The 22,420-nt window shown below is 37.8% G+C and overlaps 1 protein-coding gene across 6 annotated transcripts in view; it reads right to left on the reverse strand.

Annotated features, from left to right (window-relative positions):
- The window catches only part of OFCC1 (orofacial cleft 1 candidate 1), a 190,313-nt gene that overhangs the window by 39,416 nt on the left and 128,477 nt on the right, over positions 1-22,420 (reverse strand). For all 6 annotated transcript variants that reach the window (XR_003529499.1, XM_027654185.1, XM_027654187.1 and 3 more), the window contains 2 exons: positions 20,395-20,558; positions 15,101-15,260 (listed from right to left, as the gene is read on the reverse strand). Coding sequence is in view for 5 of the 6 variants with exons in the window: in XM_027654185.1 (XP_027509986.1) it covers positions 15,101-15,260; positions 20,395-20,558 (324 nt within the window). In the remaining variant the exon portion in view is untranslated. The remainder of the gene's footprint in view (positions 1-15,100; positions 15,261-20,394; positions 20,559-22,420) is intronic.

Genomic DNA, 22,420 nt, shown 5'->3' on the forward strand with positions numbered 1-22,420 from the left:
TAGTAATCCATTGAAGACATATCCTCATTGACTGTATCACTATTTCTCTGATTTTAGGGAAGTTATGAAAGTGGTTGGTTGTGCTCTGTCTGATACAGCTTTTACTCCCTCAAGAAAAAAAAAAAGGAAATGCAGTATTAGAGTCCTTCAGGAAATAAACAAAAGTCTATGACCTATGACCTCACATGCTTAATATAGATATGAAAAATAAAATGTCATGGGGTTGAAAACATGAAAAAATACTATGAGCTCTCTGTTTATTTTTGTTGGTTTGTTTGTTCCATAAAGCGTCTCCTTGCTCAATTTTAGTGATAATGATTCTCAAAAAAGCCTGGGCTGAGAGTCTAAATCCTAAGCTTTTAAGTCAGAATCTTTGCCTGGCTACATATCAGCCAGAAAAAGAAACAACAAACTCTAGTCATGATGCTGCCACATCACCAAGAAAACAGAATGAATGCATTTGAACTGCAGCATCTTTGCTGGAAACTCAAGAATTTCCATTAGCTTTTGTTTAAATTGTAGAACCTTTCTTGTGCAGGCAGAAAAGAAGCTTGTTCCATGAAACTAAAAAAAGCAAAACAAAACAACCTCTTAAAGCCAAAACATTTAGCTTAATCCATCTCTAAATCCTATTACACATTTAACAAATACAATAATAACCCTTACTGGCCAGAGATGGCAGAACAAGAAGAGTTCCTCCATGGTTAGCTTAAAGTGCACTGCCAGGTTCACATAATCACAGAATAAGCTGAGTTGGAAGGGACCCATAAGGATCATCAAGTCTAGCTCTTAAGTGAATGGCCCATAGAAGGATCAAACTCACAACCTTGGCGTTATTAGCACCATGCTCTAACTAACTGAGGTAATCTCAGGGTAGTGAGCTAATCTCAGGGTTCAAAAATCATAAATCTCTTCCTCTTTGTGTACTACTCAGGCCTTTTCACACAGCTCTGGCAAATCATTATATCCATGCTACAGCTTTGTCAAGGTGCCAGAACAGCATAAATGAGAGTCAGACCCCAGACAATTAAAACAGACACAATTACTTGCACCATCAACCAACGCAAAAGCAAAGGGATTTTTTTTTTCCTGGTAAATTTGACTTAACTTATTTTCATGGTGTTTTGCATTCAACTTGGACAATAAGTAAAAATTTAAAAGGTATTTATAGTAAATAATAATGATGGAAGTTTTGCCTCACCCTTGATTGCTTACCCTCTCCAGTACCCCAGCGTTTAGAGCGCAAACACTGCAGGAGAATGTTATATTTACACAAAGATGCCAGTATTGTGATTTGGCTTTGAGGTTTTTTGTTTGTTATTTGTCATTGTTGTTTTTTCTCCTCCCTCTCTCTTCCCCCAAAAGCCCATTCCATTTGCCTTAAGTTTTAGTCACAAAATACGCATTTGGAAGCTACCCAAAGGGTTCGTTTCAAGTATTTAAAATCACACACAAATAAATTAACAGCAATGACACACTGGAATCAATGTAGAAACTGCTCCTGTAATGTTTGAAGTCTGTTAAGTGCTTCTCAAGCTGGATGTACATGAGTGATAAGAATCCTGGTCCACACATATGTTTTTCAGAGTGTAAATGTGGCAAGAGGAAATTGAGGGTAAAGAGTCCAAAACAGTCATAATCCACTGTCATATTGTTCTCTCTCAAACACATGTTTATACTTTTACTTGCAAAAACTGAACAAGAAAATATTGTGGATACGTTGCTATTGCTGGGCCACCTTTTCTTTTAGTCACTCTCTACAACATCCAGCTGCATGGCTCAAGCTTCTTTGCAAGAGTCTCCACAGTCCAGGGCTCCATGACCATGAAGCATGCCATACAGGGAGCCATGGCACCTTGGTCCTTGACCCAGCACAGCTAAGGACCTCTGCAATGAAAAGTGGCCATTTCAACCTGATAGGAAGCTTTCCAATAGGGTTCTGCTGTCCCCATGCAAGCTAAAGCTGTCCCCTCTCAGCTACTGGCAGGTCATCTGGTCAGTTTAAAGACATCATGAAAACTCACAGTGCTTTTCTGATGAGCAATATGCCTGTGTCTCAGAGGGTGCTCATCATCCTTCAGCTACTTGATTGCAGATCTATTTTCTTTGAAGAATGCTTCTTAAATCTTAAAATCACCCTCCTCTGTACACCCATGTTGAGCTGGCACCACCACAGGGATAAGGACTCACTTGTTCAGACACAGGACAAAAAGACTATTCTGGTTCCTAACTACTTGTAACATAGATGGAGAGCAAGAGACAGTAGAAGTGGTTGGGCAAGCACATGGAAGCCAAGGTACCAAGAAAGGAGACTCAAACCAAGAGGATGAACAGGTTCTGCAGGAAACTGCATCAAGTTTCGAGTGGAAGAAAACAAGAATGGAAGGGGCTATAGCTGAAAGAGCAGAGCTTTTGAGAAGACACTCTTAAAGTCAGGCACCCTAGATCTTTTCCCATTCCAAAGATCTTTTTCTCTGTCACTGGAACAAGCAATTGGGTGTTGTGGACACCACCTGAGACTCAGGTATTCTGAAATGGGGGATGTTGACAGTACCAAACAACAGAAGATCACCCCATAGAGGAGGGTGTTGAGGCTGAACCAAGTTGTATGTGAATACATTGCTCCAATCTTGGCACTGCTCCTTGAAGGGAAGAGTCATCCACAGAGATCTGCCGAATGCTCTGGGCTGCAGCTGATGGAGGTTCTGGCTCTCTCATCCTGTGGAAAGACCTGATGAATTTTGCAGGGCTTATATCTATGTCATGCCTACCTACAGAGCCAAAGGCACCCACTGCACATCTGTAGCCCTCAAGGTCTGAATATATGCAATGGACACTGACCAAACTTAAGCATGAGGTGAGATAACTTTTGATGACAAAAGATTTTCCATCTGTCTCAAATCCTAACAATTATCTGAACCCCACAAAAACCACATGAAAAGACACTAGTTCTCAAACAGCAAATTAATTAACATCTTCCAAGTTGTTATTAAAGCTGCAGTACACACTGCCTCAAACAATGCCATTTATAAAGTAATAACGAAAGGAACTAGCCTATAAACCTTTCCCTAGCAGCAGGAGGGCTTAGGCTCCCAGTTTCACTAGCCTTCAGTTTATTTGAAGACCATCAGACTTCAGCAAAGAGGAAATAATCACCAAAAAGAGTGGAGTAATCCTAAAAATCTTAAGAAGACACTGTCGTGTATGTATTTTGCTCCACTTATATTGACTTTGAAAGAGACAGAAACCAGCTTTCTAACTTTCCTATGTTATTTCCCATTTGATAAATGGCAACGTAAAGACCAAGTGTGTTCAGTAAGGCTAAAATAAGCATCTTTTTTTGTAAACTAGTGAAGTAAGGATTCAGTTGGCAGGTTTGCTCTCTCAGGCAAGACCTGTTAATACAAAAGGGGGTTTATCTGAGAAAAGTCTAAATTACAAATTCTAAATGGGTAATCTCAGCTGCAAAAGAAAACAAGGATGGAGAGGTTTTTATGCCGTGACTGAGCTTAAGCTTTAAGCCTGCAGGCTAGCACTACTCAGAGTGTTTCTGATGGGATAATTTTCTATGCAAAAAGACTGATTCATTGAAGAATTACTCATGTCATGGCCAACGTGCCAATTTCAATGGCCATTCAGCTGACAGGCGCAACAACCCCTTCTGAAATGTTTTAAATGACCAGGTGCAGTTTTCCTATTTTTAAACAACCCTTCATGGTTATTCTTGCCAGACAAATGCCCTGCAAAACCAGATGGGTTACTCCCACAGCTGCAGCCTAGGAAGGGCTTGGGAAGAGCTCAACTCCCTAAGGTGTTGCCTAGCTTTGCCCTTTACCTTTTCCTTTCTCATTTTGAGTACATAGGAATTCGGTCCTAGTGCCTGATGGTAGCACTAAAATTTTACATCAACATGATGATGCTAATGTCACTGGGTAAATTATGCATCTTAGGGCCATAATCAGGAAGCATGTGTAAATAAGTCCCTGCACTCAGTCAGAGGAGGAGATAAACACCTCAGAAGAACCACTGAGGTGGTCCCAAAGCTTTAGGTTAGGTACAGTAAGAGGCACTCAAAGACTACAAGAGAGGAGGCCCTAGGGTTCGTGTGGAAATTAGATCAGTGCCCGTTAGGATTGAGGTGTTGTGAGGCTCAAAGTTTGGCTTCGTCTTCATCAGAGCATGACAAAAGTAGAAGCTGCCAATCTTTTCTCTTGATCATTTCTCAACACCCTCTCAAAAACTGTAGGATTTCATTCCAAAAATATTGATTTTTTAAAGTACATTCTGTTTCGGACCAAACTAAGTAAGTTTCAAAACAATAAATGCAAAAAACCTGCTGTACTTACATGTCACCTGAATGGCATGATTATTCCTCTCTGGCCACCTAACCTGTCAGATTTTCCATTAATATTAATGCACAAATCCTTGCAAATGCAACTCTCATTTAACTGTTTAGGCTAATATTTCGCAGGATGAAAAGAACAGCTTTCAAAATACAGGAAAAATCCAGAGCACGCGACCACATTTCACAGGTCAGTGGCTGGGATAGCAGGAGCTGCTGAAGGAGAGTTGAAGGAACATACTTGCTCAGGGGCATTTTAGCACTCTTGTGATACGATACCCATATTCATCAGCATGCAACAATCCCCTCTCCAGATGAAAAACACTACAGATCATGTTCCTAATAAAACAGTCAATTTGCCTCCTTCTCTGTTTTGTTGTTGGAAGGAATTCCTTACAATCTTGCATCCCTGGGGCATGTCTTCCTCTCCCCCTTTGTCGATCAGGAGAAAACAAGTCTCTGTGCAACAACAAAGCCTTGCTGGCCGGCCTGAGAGACACTCGTGCCAGGATTCAGACAGACCCAGGGAATTACTGTTGGTTTAGATGCCCAGACTATCACTAAGATAGGAGAAAATGATGTAGGTAAGAAGCATGGTAAGAGCACATTTCTGCCCTGACAGGCACATCAGGGTGAAAATCGTGACCCTATCAGAAAACTCCACCATATAAGCTCTGGACAGCGCTCTCAGGCTTCAGCAGAGGAAGTTTAATTCAGCCCCTATTTCTAAACAGCTTCAAAGGGTAGCTATTTCAAATTCTGTGCCAGGGATGGGCTTTCCAGCCCGCTGAGACCACAGGTTTTAGCATATCTACACCAGAAAGACAAGTATCCTCACTGAGTCCCATGACCTACATTCAGTCTGCTTGAACTTGTTTTTAGTTTAGTCAAAGCTTACCTGTAGACTCAGGCACAGTTTGCTTTGCCTTCTGAGCGCAGGTTAAGATAGAAAAGAGCATGGACCTGTTTGGGCTTGAGAGCAAGTGTGTATCTTTGCTAAACTCACTGCATAGGCAAACACAGATGGGCAAAACCTCAGCCTTCCTCTGTCTCCTAGAGCTGTTCTTATTCACAGATAGACCTTGTTCAGTACTTTTTATATCCCATCAGCCCCAATGGTGGGCAAAGGGATTTTGTTCTGCTCTGTGCAGATATGTTCAATAGTCTATGCTGTCAGCACGTGGATTTTTGTATGCCAATATAGTTAGTTCCCAGAATATTTAAAGATCATTATTAGAAAGCAAGCTACTCAAGGTTTCAGTTTTGTAACATTGCTTAAGTGTTCTCTAGCATCTAAAGTAATTCACTCTTTGTCAGCAGTCTTCTGTGTGACAATCACACAGTGGTAGTAATTTCCTTTAAAGGAAGAAATAAAGAACCTGATCTGCAAAGCCTGCTTGCAGTTACATACATAATTAACACATGAATTTCATGTATTTGCATATGCAAGATCACTACTACATAGTAATTTAGATGTTAAGTATTGGTTAAGTATTTCATTTCCCCTTTACCTAATTAGATCAATGGGCATCAACAGTACCCTGGCCCCGCTCATAGTATGTCTGCCAGAGCTGTAAGATGAAATAAACCTAGTAATTAGAGAATACTGAGATTTTTAAAATCATATCCTTAGAAAAAAAGAAATTTGTTCAGCGCCAAGGAGGATAAATCACAAGTTATTAAATAAATACTAGTTTTTAAACAGTTACACCCAGCCATAACGGACAACACCACAATAACTTTTCCATAATGTGAGTTCTTTCTTAAGCCCCATCTGTTAGCAATTAAATTATGTCTTTAAATCATAGGGGTTGATATTTCATATAACATTTTTACTCACTATTGTAACTTTGAATGTTCTCGTTGTTCAGATATATTGCTAATTGTTTTCAGAATCTGGCTAAGTTAATGGTCTTAGAGATGTTGTATGTGCCAAATGAGTTACCTGTATTATACACTCCAAGAGAACAAGCGAGTGCAGGGAGTCAAAGGTGTTAATGTAACCTTGTTTACAGCACTACCCAACAACCATATGAGAGACCTATTGGCTAATTCTGCTTTGTGCAAAAAATGAAGAGTCAGCTGATTTTTGTCACAAAGAGTAGGAATCACCGTTTTTAAATAAGTGACTGTCCTGGGGGTTTTCAGAACTGCTCACATCATACTTCAACCTACCAAGGGGAGGAGGGAACCATTGTATGAATTACCTCTGCAATATTTCATGAGCTAGTAAATTTTCTATGGAAATTATCCAGCTTGATGAAAATGTCTGTATTTCAAACCTCACAAGAGTCTGATTTAGAAGAGAAATAGTGCTCGTTTACTGCAGCTTCATTGAAGACAAAGATGGAGAGAACCTGAAGTGTTGAAACGTTAACGTTCCAAGAAAACTAATTATCATATTTTCACTTGCAAACTTCAAGCCTGCTGCTAATTAATCTCTGTGGAAAGGCTGTGTATGAATCAAATTATAATGTAAGTCAGATTATACAGGATGAGATGTATAACATACCCTGCCACTGAGGAGAAACGAAATGGATTGCTTGTACAGAAATGACAAAAAACCCAAAGAGCTTGCTCTTCATTAGTGCACCGATCTGTACCAGCCAGTTGATGACAGATTCGCCCCAATGGAGTGTTGCAAACCACCTTGGATTTTCAAAAGTTTGCCTGTGGTCACAAATTATCTAGATGCAAGGAGAAAAAACTATTTGACTGAGCAAACCTTGATGTGGCACTCGCAGAGTTCTGTTGTGAAAACATCTTGAGGGCAATCAAGTGCCATTAGCACATGTCAATGGAGCTTCCCATGAATTACTACAAAAATTACAGTTAAGTGTGTTCCTCCTCCATCACTGTCCAACCTTTCTGACAAAACAATTTCAATGTCTGTTGAAGTATTACAGAAATTATCACCTTTCTGACAGTATAGTAATCAGAAGTATGTCAGCAGACTATTAATTTTGTTCATCTGCAATAGCACCTTTATATATTTCATTTATTGATTATAGGATTAAAATTATTTGTTACCACTCACTCTGGAAATACTATATTGTGCATATAATTGGGGAGAGCAAAAGAGACTTGAATAAATCAGTTCTCATTGACAAGGGAAACCAAATACGTATTGAAAAGAGAAACAAGATATGTGTTTTCTAAACACAAGCTGATGTTTACAAACTCTCTAAGTAAATTCCATGGAGTTTGACTAAATAATTTTGTTTTCAATTTAGTCTTATCATGAACTATCACATACCAACCAAAAAAAGAAGTGTTGTAAGTAGCTCATAATACTTGGATCTGAATAGTTTGCCTTTCTTTTTATCTCTTTTTTTATTTGCTTAACTTATTATTATGCAACTTTCAGATTTGTAGAAGCTTGTATAGCTGTGGGGTTTTTTAATCTTTTTTTCTTCTATTTTTTTTATTGGGTTTTTTTAGTTCTTTAAGATGGGATACAACATGGAATCAAGCAATTCCTGTGCAGTGTTATTCTACCAACTCAATTTCCAATGCTGTTTTCATTAGTCTACTTGTTGATTATATCCGTTCTACCATTGTTATAATTTATTACAAAGCCTCTTTTTGTGTGCACATCTGTTTTAGCAGTTGCACTCGTTAGATCTATCCACACAGGCAAAAGAAGTTTTCCTTTACCTAGGCTGCATTACCTTGTTTTCCACAGCTTGCACATACACACTTTCTGATGAATTACTAATCAACAGTTGTGAAGTTTAACAGCATGCCTGGGTATGGTCAGCATAGCTGGCTATTCCAGATGCTTCCAACCATCCACATTTCCCCCCTTTCTTCTTTTCACCCACCAGTCTCTGTGGACTAAATACTCTGAAAAAACAGCTAGCAAAGTGTTTCAGGACCATCTGACCAATTTGATTCTACACAGTTCAAGGCCTTGTCGTTTCATACAGAAATCATTTTGTTTTAAATCTAAAAGGCGACAGAGTGCTATGCTCTTTTCTGACCTTACATTTTGCTCTTTTTTCTGTAACATCCCCTTATGGGGCTGAGCCTTCCCTCTGCTCATCTCATGACTTTCAATCTCTATTTAATCTTAAAAAAAACCAACAGACTCTGCCTTCAATAATTTATTCCAGATGAGAATCTGACCTGATATACACAGATCACGTAGAAGTTCAGCGAGACACAGCCCTATTTCCTCCCTTCTCCTTTGCTTATACAGATAGATGGAAATTCTGGCCTTAATAAAGTCAGTGCAAGTTTTGCTGTTGACTGTGAGGGGTCAAGGTTTCCATCCTACAATTTCTGTAGCAGATAGGTGATTACTTGTCACCTCAATATGCTGAGCTGAATTGTCCTGGCCCAATAGGGTGATTTACTTGTACTGGTTAAAACACTTGTGCATTACCTCAGATGAATAAAGTGATTTATTCATACTGGTGCTTATGGAATTAAATTCTATGCTTGAGTAGTCTCAGTAATTTCTTGTTTCTTAAAGATATAAAAGAGTGTACATGAGGTAGAGCTTACATTTATAAGGTATAACTACCTTTCACAGTTAGAAAGAGTTTGCAAACAGAAGAGTGAATGAATAAAAAGGAAATTATTCTTTTGGTTTCTCCACATGTTTTCATGTCTACATTTGCAGATCAGTGATATCTAAATCAGCAATTTGAGAAGAAGAGAATTCTTTTATAGAACCATTATTGTATAGTTATCTTTTCCTATTAGGTTCTCTTATCTGGCTTTTCTTTCATCTTCTTTCTATTTTCCACAGTTGTGTCTTCTGCACAAATTCCTGAACCACTTTCCCTTCTTTTCTCTTATTACCACCTTGTTCTCTGCTGACTTTTCCTTCAGGACCCCACAATCTGTGACATGCTATTATCCCTTCCAGCTCATTTCCTCATTTATTTTATGTCAATATACTCCTGCAACTTTTCACCTATCTTTTGGAAATCAGGCTTCCTGAAAGACAACACCAAAATTTGTGTTTGTGTTCATTGGAAAAATTCACCCTACTCTTCAAAGGGATCAAATTTAAGATGATCGGATCTATTAGATCCACAGAAACAAGCTAACATTCTTGTTCAAAATTTGGCCTGGTCTCACCATCCATTTCATTAAACAAAAAGAGGAAAGAAATCACAGAGTAGTGATATTTTCAAACAGAAAATACACTAATTATGCTGTCAGTATATTCTGTAGCCTTTTTGGATCTACACTACAGTCTACTTATACAAGGGAATCCAAGGAGCTTGAATCTGGAATTTTGAATTATTTCCAGTATCCAACAGCAAGAAAGCAATGTACCTATTTCCATTTCTCAATACACACTATGTGTTGCACTGTCCTCAGTCCAGTGCCAGACCTCAAACAACCTCGATTTTTGCCCTTTGTTTCTCTCTATCCATCATCCACCTGTCTGTGAAAGTAGGCTCCAAACTCCAGTATGGCAACAAGACTAGAATCTTAAGAATAGACAAATTACAGCAATCTCAGGTGTAGTACTGCCTGCCTTCATCAGCCCCCACCCACGGTCCAGCAGCTTTGCTGTAGAGACTAACTGTAGGATCATGAAGCTTCCTCTAAGACAAGATCAGAAATTAACCTCTTGGTGCTAAATGGCTTAAATGGCTTGCTCTCTGACAGCTCTTGCAACGCTGACATGTCCGACATTGGTTTCCTGTATTGCCAGTGCTGATTCCACTAGCAAGGGCAGGATTTTGCCCTCAACTATTCACAAGTAATTAATGCATTATTGAACAGGAATAAATAGATAGCAATTAAATAACAAGTATTAATGACTTATTTATTAACATATTAATAGTTGGCCTGAGAGTAATAAATGCAAATTAGTGTAAAGTGGTACCAAAAATTGTGTCGATAATAGGCCCTGAAGTAATCTTGTGTGTTCAAGATAATTACAAATATATTTTCCTTTCAAAAGTCTACTGCCGGGTAATTTTTTATGGTTTGCTATAATATCATTTTAAAATTAGAAAATTAGCCCTAGTCTCATTAAAATAATTTTGCAGTGCATCAGGCTTTATTTCAAGTGCAAGTTTCACATTATCTTCCCGCCTACAGACCTTGCATTTTTTTTCAGAAACCCTCCTTATGTGCCACCATTCTGGGCCTATGCTTGGTATACTAATTGTGTTGGTTTAGCTTACTACTTGCACAACTTTTACTCATCGTTAGCATTATTATGTAAAAAGTACCTCTGCAAGTAGGGGTGGTACCTGGAGGGCTAAATCCAGTAAAAATCTCTAAAGGTTAGATTTTTTCCTTTTTATTCCTGCTAATAGCAATTCACCACACAAAGAGTTCAGAGGTTTTAAACATGAACAAGGTGATGCACTGGTCTCTGCACACTTAACAACCAATCCAACCAGAATAGATCCCCCTCAGAAGACCATCCCTACTCAGCTGTTTTTCTAGAAATATTTTTTTTTAAAACACTCTTATTTGTTTAGACAAAAAGAAAATCCCACTTCATGCCTTGTCTCTGAACTGTTACTTAACTTTGGAAAACTGATTACTTGGTGAGGACGGCAAGACATTGTCATTTTATCAGTCCTACAAAAAAGAAAAAGGCTTGCTAAAACGCAGAGTCCTAACCTCGCCACTGATCTGCTATCAATGGCAAGTTAATGTATTCCTGTCTGTCACTGGTCCTGATTTTATCCATTCTAGAATTTGGCACACATTTAACATGTGACCATCTCTAATAAAAGATCAGTAAATATTCAGCTCTGCCTCCATAGGTTGAGGAATGGAGGTCCAGGCTCCCTCCTAGCAGAGGTGCACAGAACACTGTTTCTGCAAATGTTTGTTTCCATAAACATTTCTGTCTGCCTTTGTAGGCGGCATTTTTACTTCTTTGCAGCTTTCCTCATTAAAGGCATTGTAAGTGACTTCTTCGAAAAAAATCACGTCCATTTCTGTATGGTACAGGGCTTTGGTGGCCCTCTCCCCACAGTGCCTTCCAAACCACTACTTAAATGTGATTGTGGCCATGTAATCTGTGTACCTGGAAATATAATTCGTTTTGTTGCTAATGAAGGTCCTACGGCACAAATTTATTAACAGTATACTTTTCCATGGGATAATAATTGGGTCGATAATATTAAACTCATAGGCTCATTATTTAATTGCAAGGGCAGATTATGAATACAGCTTCTAAAATGTATTTTAATGAAAAACACTACATCCTGACCTAATCATATCAACCTTATGCTATCTAATTAAGGATGCAAAAAATCATTAGAGTTGCAAAATATTAGTTCCAGCTCCATCAGGCTGTTAGCTGCCCCTTCATGAATATATATTTTTTTTTACTCTATGATAAATAGTTAATGAGGTAAAAATGACAAAATTTGCATGTAGGCAAATTAGTTTAATAGACTGATGTCTTCCTGGTCTACAGAAAGTGACCTTTTTCCTATCGAAAGAATGACTAAAAATACCTTGAAATGATGGCATGGATGTCATTCCACAAATGACAAATCACTTCTCTGAACAATATAAAAATTATAAAATGCAATAACCTTAAATTCTCATCATATTGTAAATGTGTCCTCTACTGCTGCATTTATCAATTTAATAAAAGGAAATTAAGCATATTATAAAATACCCATTTATGGGGCAATTTTTAATCCAGGGAATAAAAATTGGAAGCATGTGGTTAATAGCAAGAAAATATTGCAAAAACGTAGACCTATTTTTTTCAGAAGGTTTGACTGACTATTTACTTGAATGACCTCCATTTAAAATATATTCTTTATACGGAGTGATGTAAGATATGGCAGTCTCATGCTTCCCTTTATAAAAATTATTCACAGTTAATTTCGTATCTTATTTAAAAATTAGCACATTAATAATGCACGCAATAAGGGCTAGTGATGTGTCTTCCATACTGATTACCTTGTACAATTAGACATACAAAAAGAAAGGGACAAGACAAATACCTTATGCAAATCTATGGCTGAAAAAAAAAAGGGTCTTTCAGTATCTGCAATGCCTAGGAGCATAAAAGACCTCTACATATAGTTCCCAGTCTTGCAGGGAGATGCTCCATATGGAGAACACATTTCTACAACAGAGAAAGTCTTTATTACAGAACTAGATTTACTAAAGAGTTACCAAACTTCGTTTGATGATTCTCTTTTCCATCAAAATAATATAAACAACAACAACCAAAAAAAAGAGCAGAAGGGGAAGATTTCAGGTTTCTGAAGAACATTGATTCTTTTTTCACAGTATTTGTGTTTCGTACAGATAACTCTGGAGTTTTGGACCACAGTCTCCTCTCGCAAATTTCCCCCATTTGTGAGGCAGATCCTGTGCCACTGAAGTAGATGGGAGAGATCCTGCTGATACAAGTGATGCAAATTTCTGCACTCTTTCCACATTGTTCATACCTTCTTTTATTATATAGACTGCACCAATATGTCCAATAGAGAACAGGAATGTTTAATGTTGCCCCAGCCTGGCATTTGATTAGGACTGATATAAAAGGAAGGACAAAAAATCCATGCAGATGTAGACAGAATAGAATCAGAAACTTAGGTATTCAGTAAAGACAAAATTGTGCTTGACTTTGCTTTGTTGAATGAAATGTGCACTGCTGCCTACACAGCACTGGAATTCTTCCCTCTGCTCTGACTGCACTCTCTGTGCTGCTGGATTCAGCTGAGACTTGGTCCATTTTAAAGGATCTCAGACTAAGGTCAGGTAGACACATTACAGTGTGGCATTTCATGCATGCCAGGATGCATATTGGGAGCAAAACTAGGCACTTAGGTGTGTTTATAGCTGTGGGTCATGTTTTTCAATGTTCTGGCCCTTGAAGTATGTGTTACTGTAGCAGTGGACAGTCCGTATTTCCTTCATTGAGAGGCACATTATTTGTATACAGAACAGAAATTTTTCTTTCTATTCTTTTATGTACATCTTTATCCTCAACCTCTCCTTTCCACCTGCCCTTCTTTTTTTCTTTTTCCTTTTTTTTCTCTTATTCAGCCCTTTCAGCACTGCTGCAAGAAATGATGCACTGGTAATAACATTAGAAATTTATTCAGTAGTCGAAACAGAAATGCAGTTGTTTGCAGTTGCCTTATCTGCCCCTTTTTCCATATGGCATCAGTAGTTCAAATGCTTCTTGAACTCTGTCAGGCTTGGTGCTGTTACCACTTCTCTGGGAAGCCTGTTCCAGTGCCCAACCACCCTCTGGGTGATGAACCTTTTTCTAATATCTTACGTAAACCTCCTCCTGACATGTAAAATGAGGTCCACTATATATATTTGTTTAACCTTGTAACAAAGGTAATCGAAACCAATCATCAGTGGTTATGCTTTGACTTACTGTAGAAAGATTTCAAGTAAAAAAAAAAAAGTGTTATTTTACTTACTGGGGTAAAAAAATAAGTTCTATCTGCATAAAAAGTGGGAATGGTGGAGGCAGGTGGTTGTGGAAACACATCCACTCCTTCCAACTTTTTCCCTCTCCTCTGTTGAAACGCCATGTTCTGCTCTGTATTTTTCCACAAAAATTAAGTTTATTGACTATCTGCTTTATCATTCAGTTTTTCCTTTCAGGGTACAAACTGTCATCATGAAAAAAAAAGTGGAAAATAATTACAGCTGTGGCAGATGTTTATAACAGTGACAACTGAGGCTATATATTTATATAATGCTGATCTTTCAGAGGTAGCTATAGAGACTTGAAAAACCTGCAGACCCTTATCTGAAGTCCTTATCCCAGTGGGTTAGAAAAGAAAAACAAAACAACTCATATGTACTTAAGAGGACTATCTTCCTTCCTATATGGAATCTGTTCATTTTTACATTGAAGCAGGAGAGTTACCAAACAAAGCATTGTATTCAGAGGTATTCATAAATGTATAAATCAAATTGATGAGCACTTTAACAATTGACCAAAAGTTGGTTTATAAAATAGTCCCATGGGAATTAATAACACTGATGCAAAGCTAGAAAGCAAGGAAGAAGAAGTCCCTCACAGAAGGAAGACAGTGTGCCTCACAGACTGCTGACCACGTTATTTCTTCTATTTTCAATCCTTTGAAAGCAATTATGCTCAGAAGCCTCATCTGTGGATGACACCCCCACCATTGGACACTTTGTAAACACAAATTAATCTCCTATACATCACAGCCTTAGGTCTGTATTTGAGACTAGACACTAGTGGCTTAATGGAAAAGAAAGAGGAGTTATTTTTGATGACCAAAGTAGTGCACCTTCCCCTGCACATTTCCAACTTACCCTACTCCTCTGGGCAATCCTGAAAGGAAAGGGCCAGAAAGCAGAGCATAGCTATCATTTCTGACTGACCAAACTCACACCCCCTCCTCAGGGCAGCCCCACCTGTGCCCTTTTAAAGAGTGAATTCTACTTGTTCATGGAACTCCTCAATTTGCTGAGCTGGCAGAAAAATTATCTGGGATGACACTGACATTTAAACAAGTAGTAGGTCTCTATGACCCAGTCAAGAACTAGTAGATGGCACAGGTCATTTTTAACACCAGTGATGCCTCTAAGCTTTTGGTTACTAAGCAGATTGTAACCCCTTATGATGTTCAGGCAATGCACATGCAACATCACAAAATTCTCCTGAACATGCTTCTTAACTTCTCCCTTCAATGAAGCATCCTAAGAATAATTTTCTAATATCTATGTCCTCTTCGGTAATACCCAGAAATACAGAGCATTAATTTGGATCACAGACTCCTTTTGCAGACACTGTTCACCACTCACCATCCGTCTTTCACCGTTGATTCCTCTCCACTGCTCAGCCCTCTTCATAATGTAGCTGAGCTCCTGACTGGAAATCTCTAAATCCAGTGGAATAAAGAATGTGCCTTCCTCACCATGAATACGTCGAAATACATCCAACAGCCAACCTTCGCTATGTAGCCTAAGGACAGAAATGACACAGTGGGTTCATTTTTGAAAGGACTCTTCACACACACAAAAAAGAAGAAGGTATCCTACAAAAGTTATCCTTTTGTAGACTTCTAAATCTTGATTTCACCTTCATGACTATGCTCTTGACTGATGAGTAAGAAGCTTCTTTCCAACAAGTTCTCCAACATACAGCCCTCCCCAGCCCTCTGTAGGATTTACGGTACCCAAATCAAATCACATCAATGTAGTAGCAATTTATTTTAATTATTTAAAAGTATTGACTTCCCAAAAAGATCCTGATCTCACTTTCCTTCAGAAAGTCTAATGTCTGTCCTTACCATTGGGGTGGGTAATTATTCCAGTACCATAGTTAGGCATAAATGGAAGTCCTGCTGTGCCAGGGTTCAATAATGGGCAAACCATGTCATATAGAAAGGAACAACTCACCATTATTTTCAAACCCAAGCCTGGAGTCTACACAATCTAAACTTTGCTTGAAGTTAGAAAAGTTAATTTCAGTTGCTGGCTTTGTTTTTCTATGACATTTCTGTACTGTGGTAAGGAATTGACTAAGCACTACACAGTAAAACTTTCTACCACAAGAAAGGCTTGCTGTGTGGTATTTCCTAATGTAGGTGAAACCAAGAAATATTGTGAGGTTTTGGGAAAAGTCTGGTGTCACATTTTTAGCCTAAGATAAACTTAAAAACTTAAAAAAATTTCTGTTGGATTCAAATCAAACCTCTTCAATTCATCGGTTTTTTCTTCTACTTTTATTCCAAAACAGGGGTTCAGAAAATAAAGATCAGGAAATATGGAATCTCAGTTTTGGATATTGGATGGAATCTTTCCTTTTGTATTCTCTTCCAAGCTAAGATTTTACTACAATTCAACTGTTGCTTGGTGCCAATTTCAACCTTTTTGTCCTTCTCAGAGACTGGCTGGGTAGTCATGTGAAGTGCATGGATTGCTGTTTGGCTCTACAACCAACAAAATGCCTGGACTTCAGTGGGGCTGTACAGGTCCTTCATTTCTTGGCAGGTTGGAGACAGAGCACAGGTATAACTCATTTGACCTTCTGTACTCTCATCCTTCTTGCGTATAGCAGCACTTGTGCCAATTCTTGTGACTGGTCCTTATCCTTGGGTCTTGTATTGGCCTGTATGTGCTGAACAATATGTACAGATGGGAAAGGCAGAGGTTGTTCAGATAAATCAGAATGAACCTCACATTTACACCAGTTCTACATCACACTTTACAGTGCTCACAGTAAGTGTAGAGAAACACACTCAATAAGCTGCTCAGTACACTTTTGCCCACAACTGAGATTTGGTGTGGAACAGAAATAAGGAGATGCACCAAGAGACATTTTTTCATCTTGATCTCATGGGCAGCTTTAGCACTCTCTTCAAAGGGGAATGTGTACCTTAGGGTCAAATTCTATATCCAAGAGTTTCTGTGAGAGAGTAGCTATTCTGATACCGAAATCTGGTAGCCTGGCTCAACGTCAGATTAGGAATTTATATCTCATGCTTTGATGCAAAGGTGTTCTCTGTACTTTTTCCCCCACCCTTCTTTTATTTGAAACATTCTTTTTTGCAGCCCTAAATTTGCTGTAGCTTCCAAGATGTCATTTTGGGATTCTCTTATAAAAGGGAGAGCAGCTGGAAGAAAACCTAGGTAGATAGTCCTGGGAATATAAACAAACTGGCTACAAGAAATAATAGAAAATGCTCTAAAGTGTGAAATGCAAATCAGTGCTAAGGCAAAGCAGGATACTAGAGTAATTTAAACCACGTTAAAGTAGAAATTATTTTTTATAAATAACTAATATCCTTCACAGAGTAATTTACCAAATTCCACAGTGTCTTCAAAGAAAAGTTTTTCTCTTAATCTCTGGATCTACATCAGATGATCTTTTCATACAATAGATACACTTTTGCAAGAGTTGACTAGTGATTTAGAATTATCTTGTACTTAGTTAAAAAACTAGCAGTCAAGCTGGTGGGCTTTCTGACCTTCTGCTCATGTTGAAGCAATATTATTCCAGGGTGTTCATATTTGAAATTCCAGGTCAGCAAGTTAAATGACTTGTCACTTATCTTGCTAAACAAGAGAAAGACCTTGCCATTTATTTAAGCTCACTTAATGTAACATTCTTATTTCAAATTCAGTAAAATTTAATGCAGTTAAATTACTGTCTATTTGCTGCCATAAACATTTTCTATATGAAGATTTTAAGCACATGGTTATAAACAATATAATTAACTTTGAATTAATTAAGAATCATGAAGGCTGTCTTCTAACTTATTTCATTTTGTTCAAAGGACTCAGCCTGCTCCTGTTACCTGCTTTAATTTCTTTTCTTCAACATGAAAACAATAAAACACCTATTGTACCTTAACATGGGTTGTTATAAACATAAAATAGTTATTTCTATTGCTAATACAATAAAAAACCAAAACTCAAATTACATTTTATAGACATCTGAGAATCGGTATAATACTCTACAAGTTCATTTATTTATCTCTCAGAAAGAACAGAAAACCTTGAAATGATTTACTATCCAGAGTTAGTCAAAAAAACGGGTTTCTCAAAGAATTACACAAACCAAAAATTGAAGGGTAATTTTAGTGGTTTAAAATAATTTATTACATCTTCACTTGAGCCTTTCTCATCCTTTTTTGGAAAACCACTGTTAAAAAATACAAAAACAGTTTTGCTGTTAACATTGAAAAATGTAGATTTTTGAAGCTTTTCCCTGAATAATGTTTCAATACCAGGAAATTCAGGCGCTTTCAACAGACACTTTTAGTTGAGAGGGTCTGCATTTTCTCACAGTGTAGAAAACATTTCACCAACAAATTCCTGTCTGTTTCTAATGTCTAGAGGAATTAAACTGAAGGAATTGCAACCAATGCCACTTCATTTTTCCAAAAAGCAATTAGAATATCTCTCCATGTTAGATGTACTACAGACTCCCAAGATACCCAAGGGGAGCCAGACTTTTTGAGGTATTTTGGTTTATAAAGATGCAAATAGATGTCTACTGCTGCTTATCCCCTACCCATGATTTCATTAGCTTCCTGCTTGTTCATCAGTGCTGCCATGAAGCTTTTTAGCTGTGGCAGAAACAGACACGTCCCCTGCTTCCTTTGGTGGTCTTGTGGGTTCAGTGTTCTTACCCTTTTTTTTTACACACTGTGAAACACTTCAGCTTAATGGCAAATTGCTGAGTAATTCTAAAAAATGGCACCAACTCCTCCATTCAACAGCCAAAGTCTTCTCTGTGGATTGGAGTCTTAAGGTAGAAGATATCTCTCAATATCTATATTGGTTTACTTTACAAGCGAAAAGTAAAGTGGATGTCTGTTTAAAAACATGTTTTCTGAGCTGAGCAACATTACATTTGAATATATTTTAGATATAACATCTGAGAAACACTCACACAAAGGGATGCTACTGTCTTAATTATAGCACTATTTTCTCTTGAAAACAAATGCTGTTATATCAATATTCAGGAAACAGTATTATGAATTACAGAGATATTTTCCTTAAAAACATTTTAAAAAGTTTTAATGCTATCATTGTTGGACTGACAGTGTGCTGCTCAAGAGTCCTAGCTATGTCCAAGGTTCCCACTGTGTTGGGCTGTAGACACACAAGGAAGAGAAAGTTGATCCAATTGCAGAAGATCATAGTATAATTTTACTCTGTACAGACTTCAGTGTTCAAAATATCTCCTTTTGTTATCAAGAAAAGAACTTCAAAGACCTTATCCACTGTAACACATTTTGTTATTTTCCCTTTGCTTTTGTATTTTGCAATGAATCATTTTTGCAATGTGTTGTGCTAAGACAACTTTTTTTTCCCTTAGTAACATTATTCCCCCACCCCTTTATTGGAAAACATTATGGGAAAATTGATCCAGAAGGAAAGGTATATTTGATGATCTTGCACCTGTTCCCCAGACAATGAAGATGTTGGTAATATTCTCATAAAAACCTGTCTTACAAATGTTTTAATTTAAATTAATTTTCCTGAGTAATAAGCAACAGCAACTAAAACTTATGAAGCTATTCAAAACTATTAAGTCAATGATTAAGAAGGCATTAACATCCCAAAAACTAATTAACTAGACTACCAGTACATTGGAGTTGTGTACAGCTTCCAGGAATGCAGAAGCTTTGAAATACTTTGCAGAAATTTAGATGGCCATTTATCTTTTCCTGACTGCTGCCGAATCTGTGAGAGGGTGACTGAGGGTTGATTCTGTCATATGGAGGGCGTATGGTGGGCTTTTCTATTCTTACATCTGCCTGCATCTTGCCTTTGTATATGGCTTTTTATTGGTGCTTGCCAACATTCATCACTGGATGAATAGAGGACCAGTACAAAATTCATACTACATTATAGATGAGCCACTCAGAAAAAAGAAACCTAACATTTTTTCATCCAGTATGTTAGACATCCTATTTAATTAATTTTCAGCATCCCACATCTGTCCCTATTGACTGCACAGTTAATTTGTGTCTACTAGGAAGGTGGCAAGAAAGGTAGTTGGTCAAATTTCATGATGAACTGAATACTGAAAACGGGCTGAATTCATGGAAAAATTATTTGGATTAAGTCATGTCATGATGACTCAGTCACATCAAATGAAAAATACTGTATCATCAAAAGGTTGTAAGGCTTTGAGAGCCACTACAAACTCAGAGGTTTTTGCACTTCATATCATATGTAGCTTTCTGAAATTTTTCCTATTTCTCACAAAACCCCTGCTTATAAGACACATCTTCCAAAATACCTATATAAAAGGTACACACACTTTGCAGCTTAAGCCCTTGACACAGACACCATTGCCTGAAGCCAGACAAGCAGAAGCTCCTAGACTCTGTGAAAAACCATGATACCAGCTGTGCTCCTGGTGAGGAAGTAGATGGCTCCATCTCTGACTTGCAGTGCCCAGCAAATCCCAGTGCATTAAAAGTTAAGCAGAACCTAACCCCTCCTTGATTATCTGCAATTCTGGGCTCTGGATGTGTGACACTGATAAGTCTTTTCCGATGTCACCTTATTTTATCTAACAGGAGAAGGGGCATGAGCCTAAGCTCCTAAGGGAATAATAAGATAAAGAAGCATACCTTAAAAAATACAGGTACAATACTGTCGACGAGATCATGAACAGGACTGTATAAAGCATCACAGTGATTAAAGCACCAGGAACCCCTGACTCCTCAGCTCTTAGAAAGACCCAGGAGAGTTTTGCAGCATCAGCAATTGGTTTGTCTACACTGTTCCCAAATCGCTGTCATGGAGAAAAAAATCAATATCAGAAAATATCAAACCTGATTAGACCATAGAGGCAAAAGAGCCTGAATTTATTTACAAGAAGAATTTAAGTGTAATTTGCAAGGAACACAGTCTGAAACTTAGGATTCTATTATACAGAATTTGAAATTAACCATGAGATGTGAAATAAACTATTTTCTGGCTGATTTTAGTACAATTAAAATCTACCCTATAGAGGTGACTTATTGAACAAAACCCATGTAACAGTGAAAATACTCAAAGTGAACTCTACTAATGTATGTCAGGAAAAGTGAAAAGGGAAGAAGGCTGAAATTTGCCTTATTTCTATGACCAAGTAGGCATAATATTGAATGATTTGTATTCTTCTCCAGAAATCTATTATTTTCCTTTTTTCCTTCCCCCCCCTCCCCCCGCATATCTAGTTCTTAAGAACTAGCTACTGTATTGACATATTATTGCCCTCTGCTGGATCAATTTAGAAGAATTTAAATACATATCATGGATCTTCTACTGCTCAGAGCTAAAATAAATTTCTCTCTTCACTTTTTCCTTTTTAAAATGACACAGTGACAGCTATACCCATATTAGATCATGTTGACACATTTTGCAAGGATGTGAAACCGAACACCAAAACATACAGTGTTCATCATTCAGAGAGAGTCTGTGACCTTTAGGCTTCAAGAAACCTGCACCTTTCTGAGCAACTTGGCCAAATTAATCCTTAGGAAATGCCAAAACTTTCTTCCCATTTTTGGCTACCTCCTATGCATGCAGTGACATGTACGGTAAAGGAACAACAACTACAGGTTCAATGATGAGCTATAAAAGGACTGAGATTCTTGAGGACATTTCTGTTCTCTCTTCACCTTTTGCAACACTGCTAGGTTTCTATAATGGAAATTAAAGGTCCTAGGACACCAGTCATGACATATAAAGACTAGTCACTAATTCAGAACTGTCCATATTGGTAACAAAAATATTAAAATACTCTGGTTCTGTTCTATCTCCCAGTTATATCTTCTATTCTGGGAGAAAAACAAGCAAACAAACAAACAAACAAACAAACCCAAAACCCCAAAACCACAAGAAACTGTCTACCAAGAAAAATCCTCTGCACAGTAGTCACGTCCTGACATTCCTTCAGAGAGGCAAAAGCCTGAATGGCAAAGAATAAATTTCTTTCTTGTCTAAGCAGTTCTATCTGGCAAGGCAAAGATGGCACGGTAGAACTGCACTTTTCTATCCTTACTTTCTAACAAAGATATTCTGTCAATCTGTATACCTTCTATGATCCTCAAAAACATGATCCAAGAAAGGTGTCTTCAGTTCAAGTTACTTAAATAACATTTGTCAACGTCTCTCTCAAGTACTTATCATATCACTGAGGGATGGTCACATGAGCCTTTTGCAATGCCTACTGGTTTTTATGATGACACGTATCCATGTGGCCAAAGAGGTGTTACTGTCTGCGTTTTAAAAGCTACAGACAAATGAAGTGAGTGGGGTCCCAGGAAAGCTCTGGTAGAACTTGAACTGCGTAAGAGTTTCTTATCCTTGGAACATCCTTTTACAAGCTGACAATAAATCAAACCTGAAATCACACATTTGACACAGTATTTTGGACTATTACTTGACACCCATCCCCCCCACCAATGCAACTGCCCTCTAGCCTTTCCTTGGCAATAAGAAAACATTACTTAGTAAACACAAAAACTTTTGTCTCCAGGGCTATCTGTCATCTTTCATAAGTATTAAGGTCATTTAGGATACTAAAATACATTCTAGCACTAAAATAACTCATATTACCATAACATAATATTTTAAAAAGGTTTGATCTAAAATAGATTGGCAAGTAAA

Source organism: Corapipo altera, unplaced genomic scaffold (assembly GCF_003945725.1).
Source record: "Corapipo altera isolate COAL_440 unplaced genomic scaffold, ASM394572v1 60, whole genome shotgun sequence".
NCBI classification, from domain to species: domain Eukaryota; kingdom Metazoa; phylum Chordata; class Aves; order Passeriformes; family Pipridae; genus Corapipo; species Corapipo altera.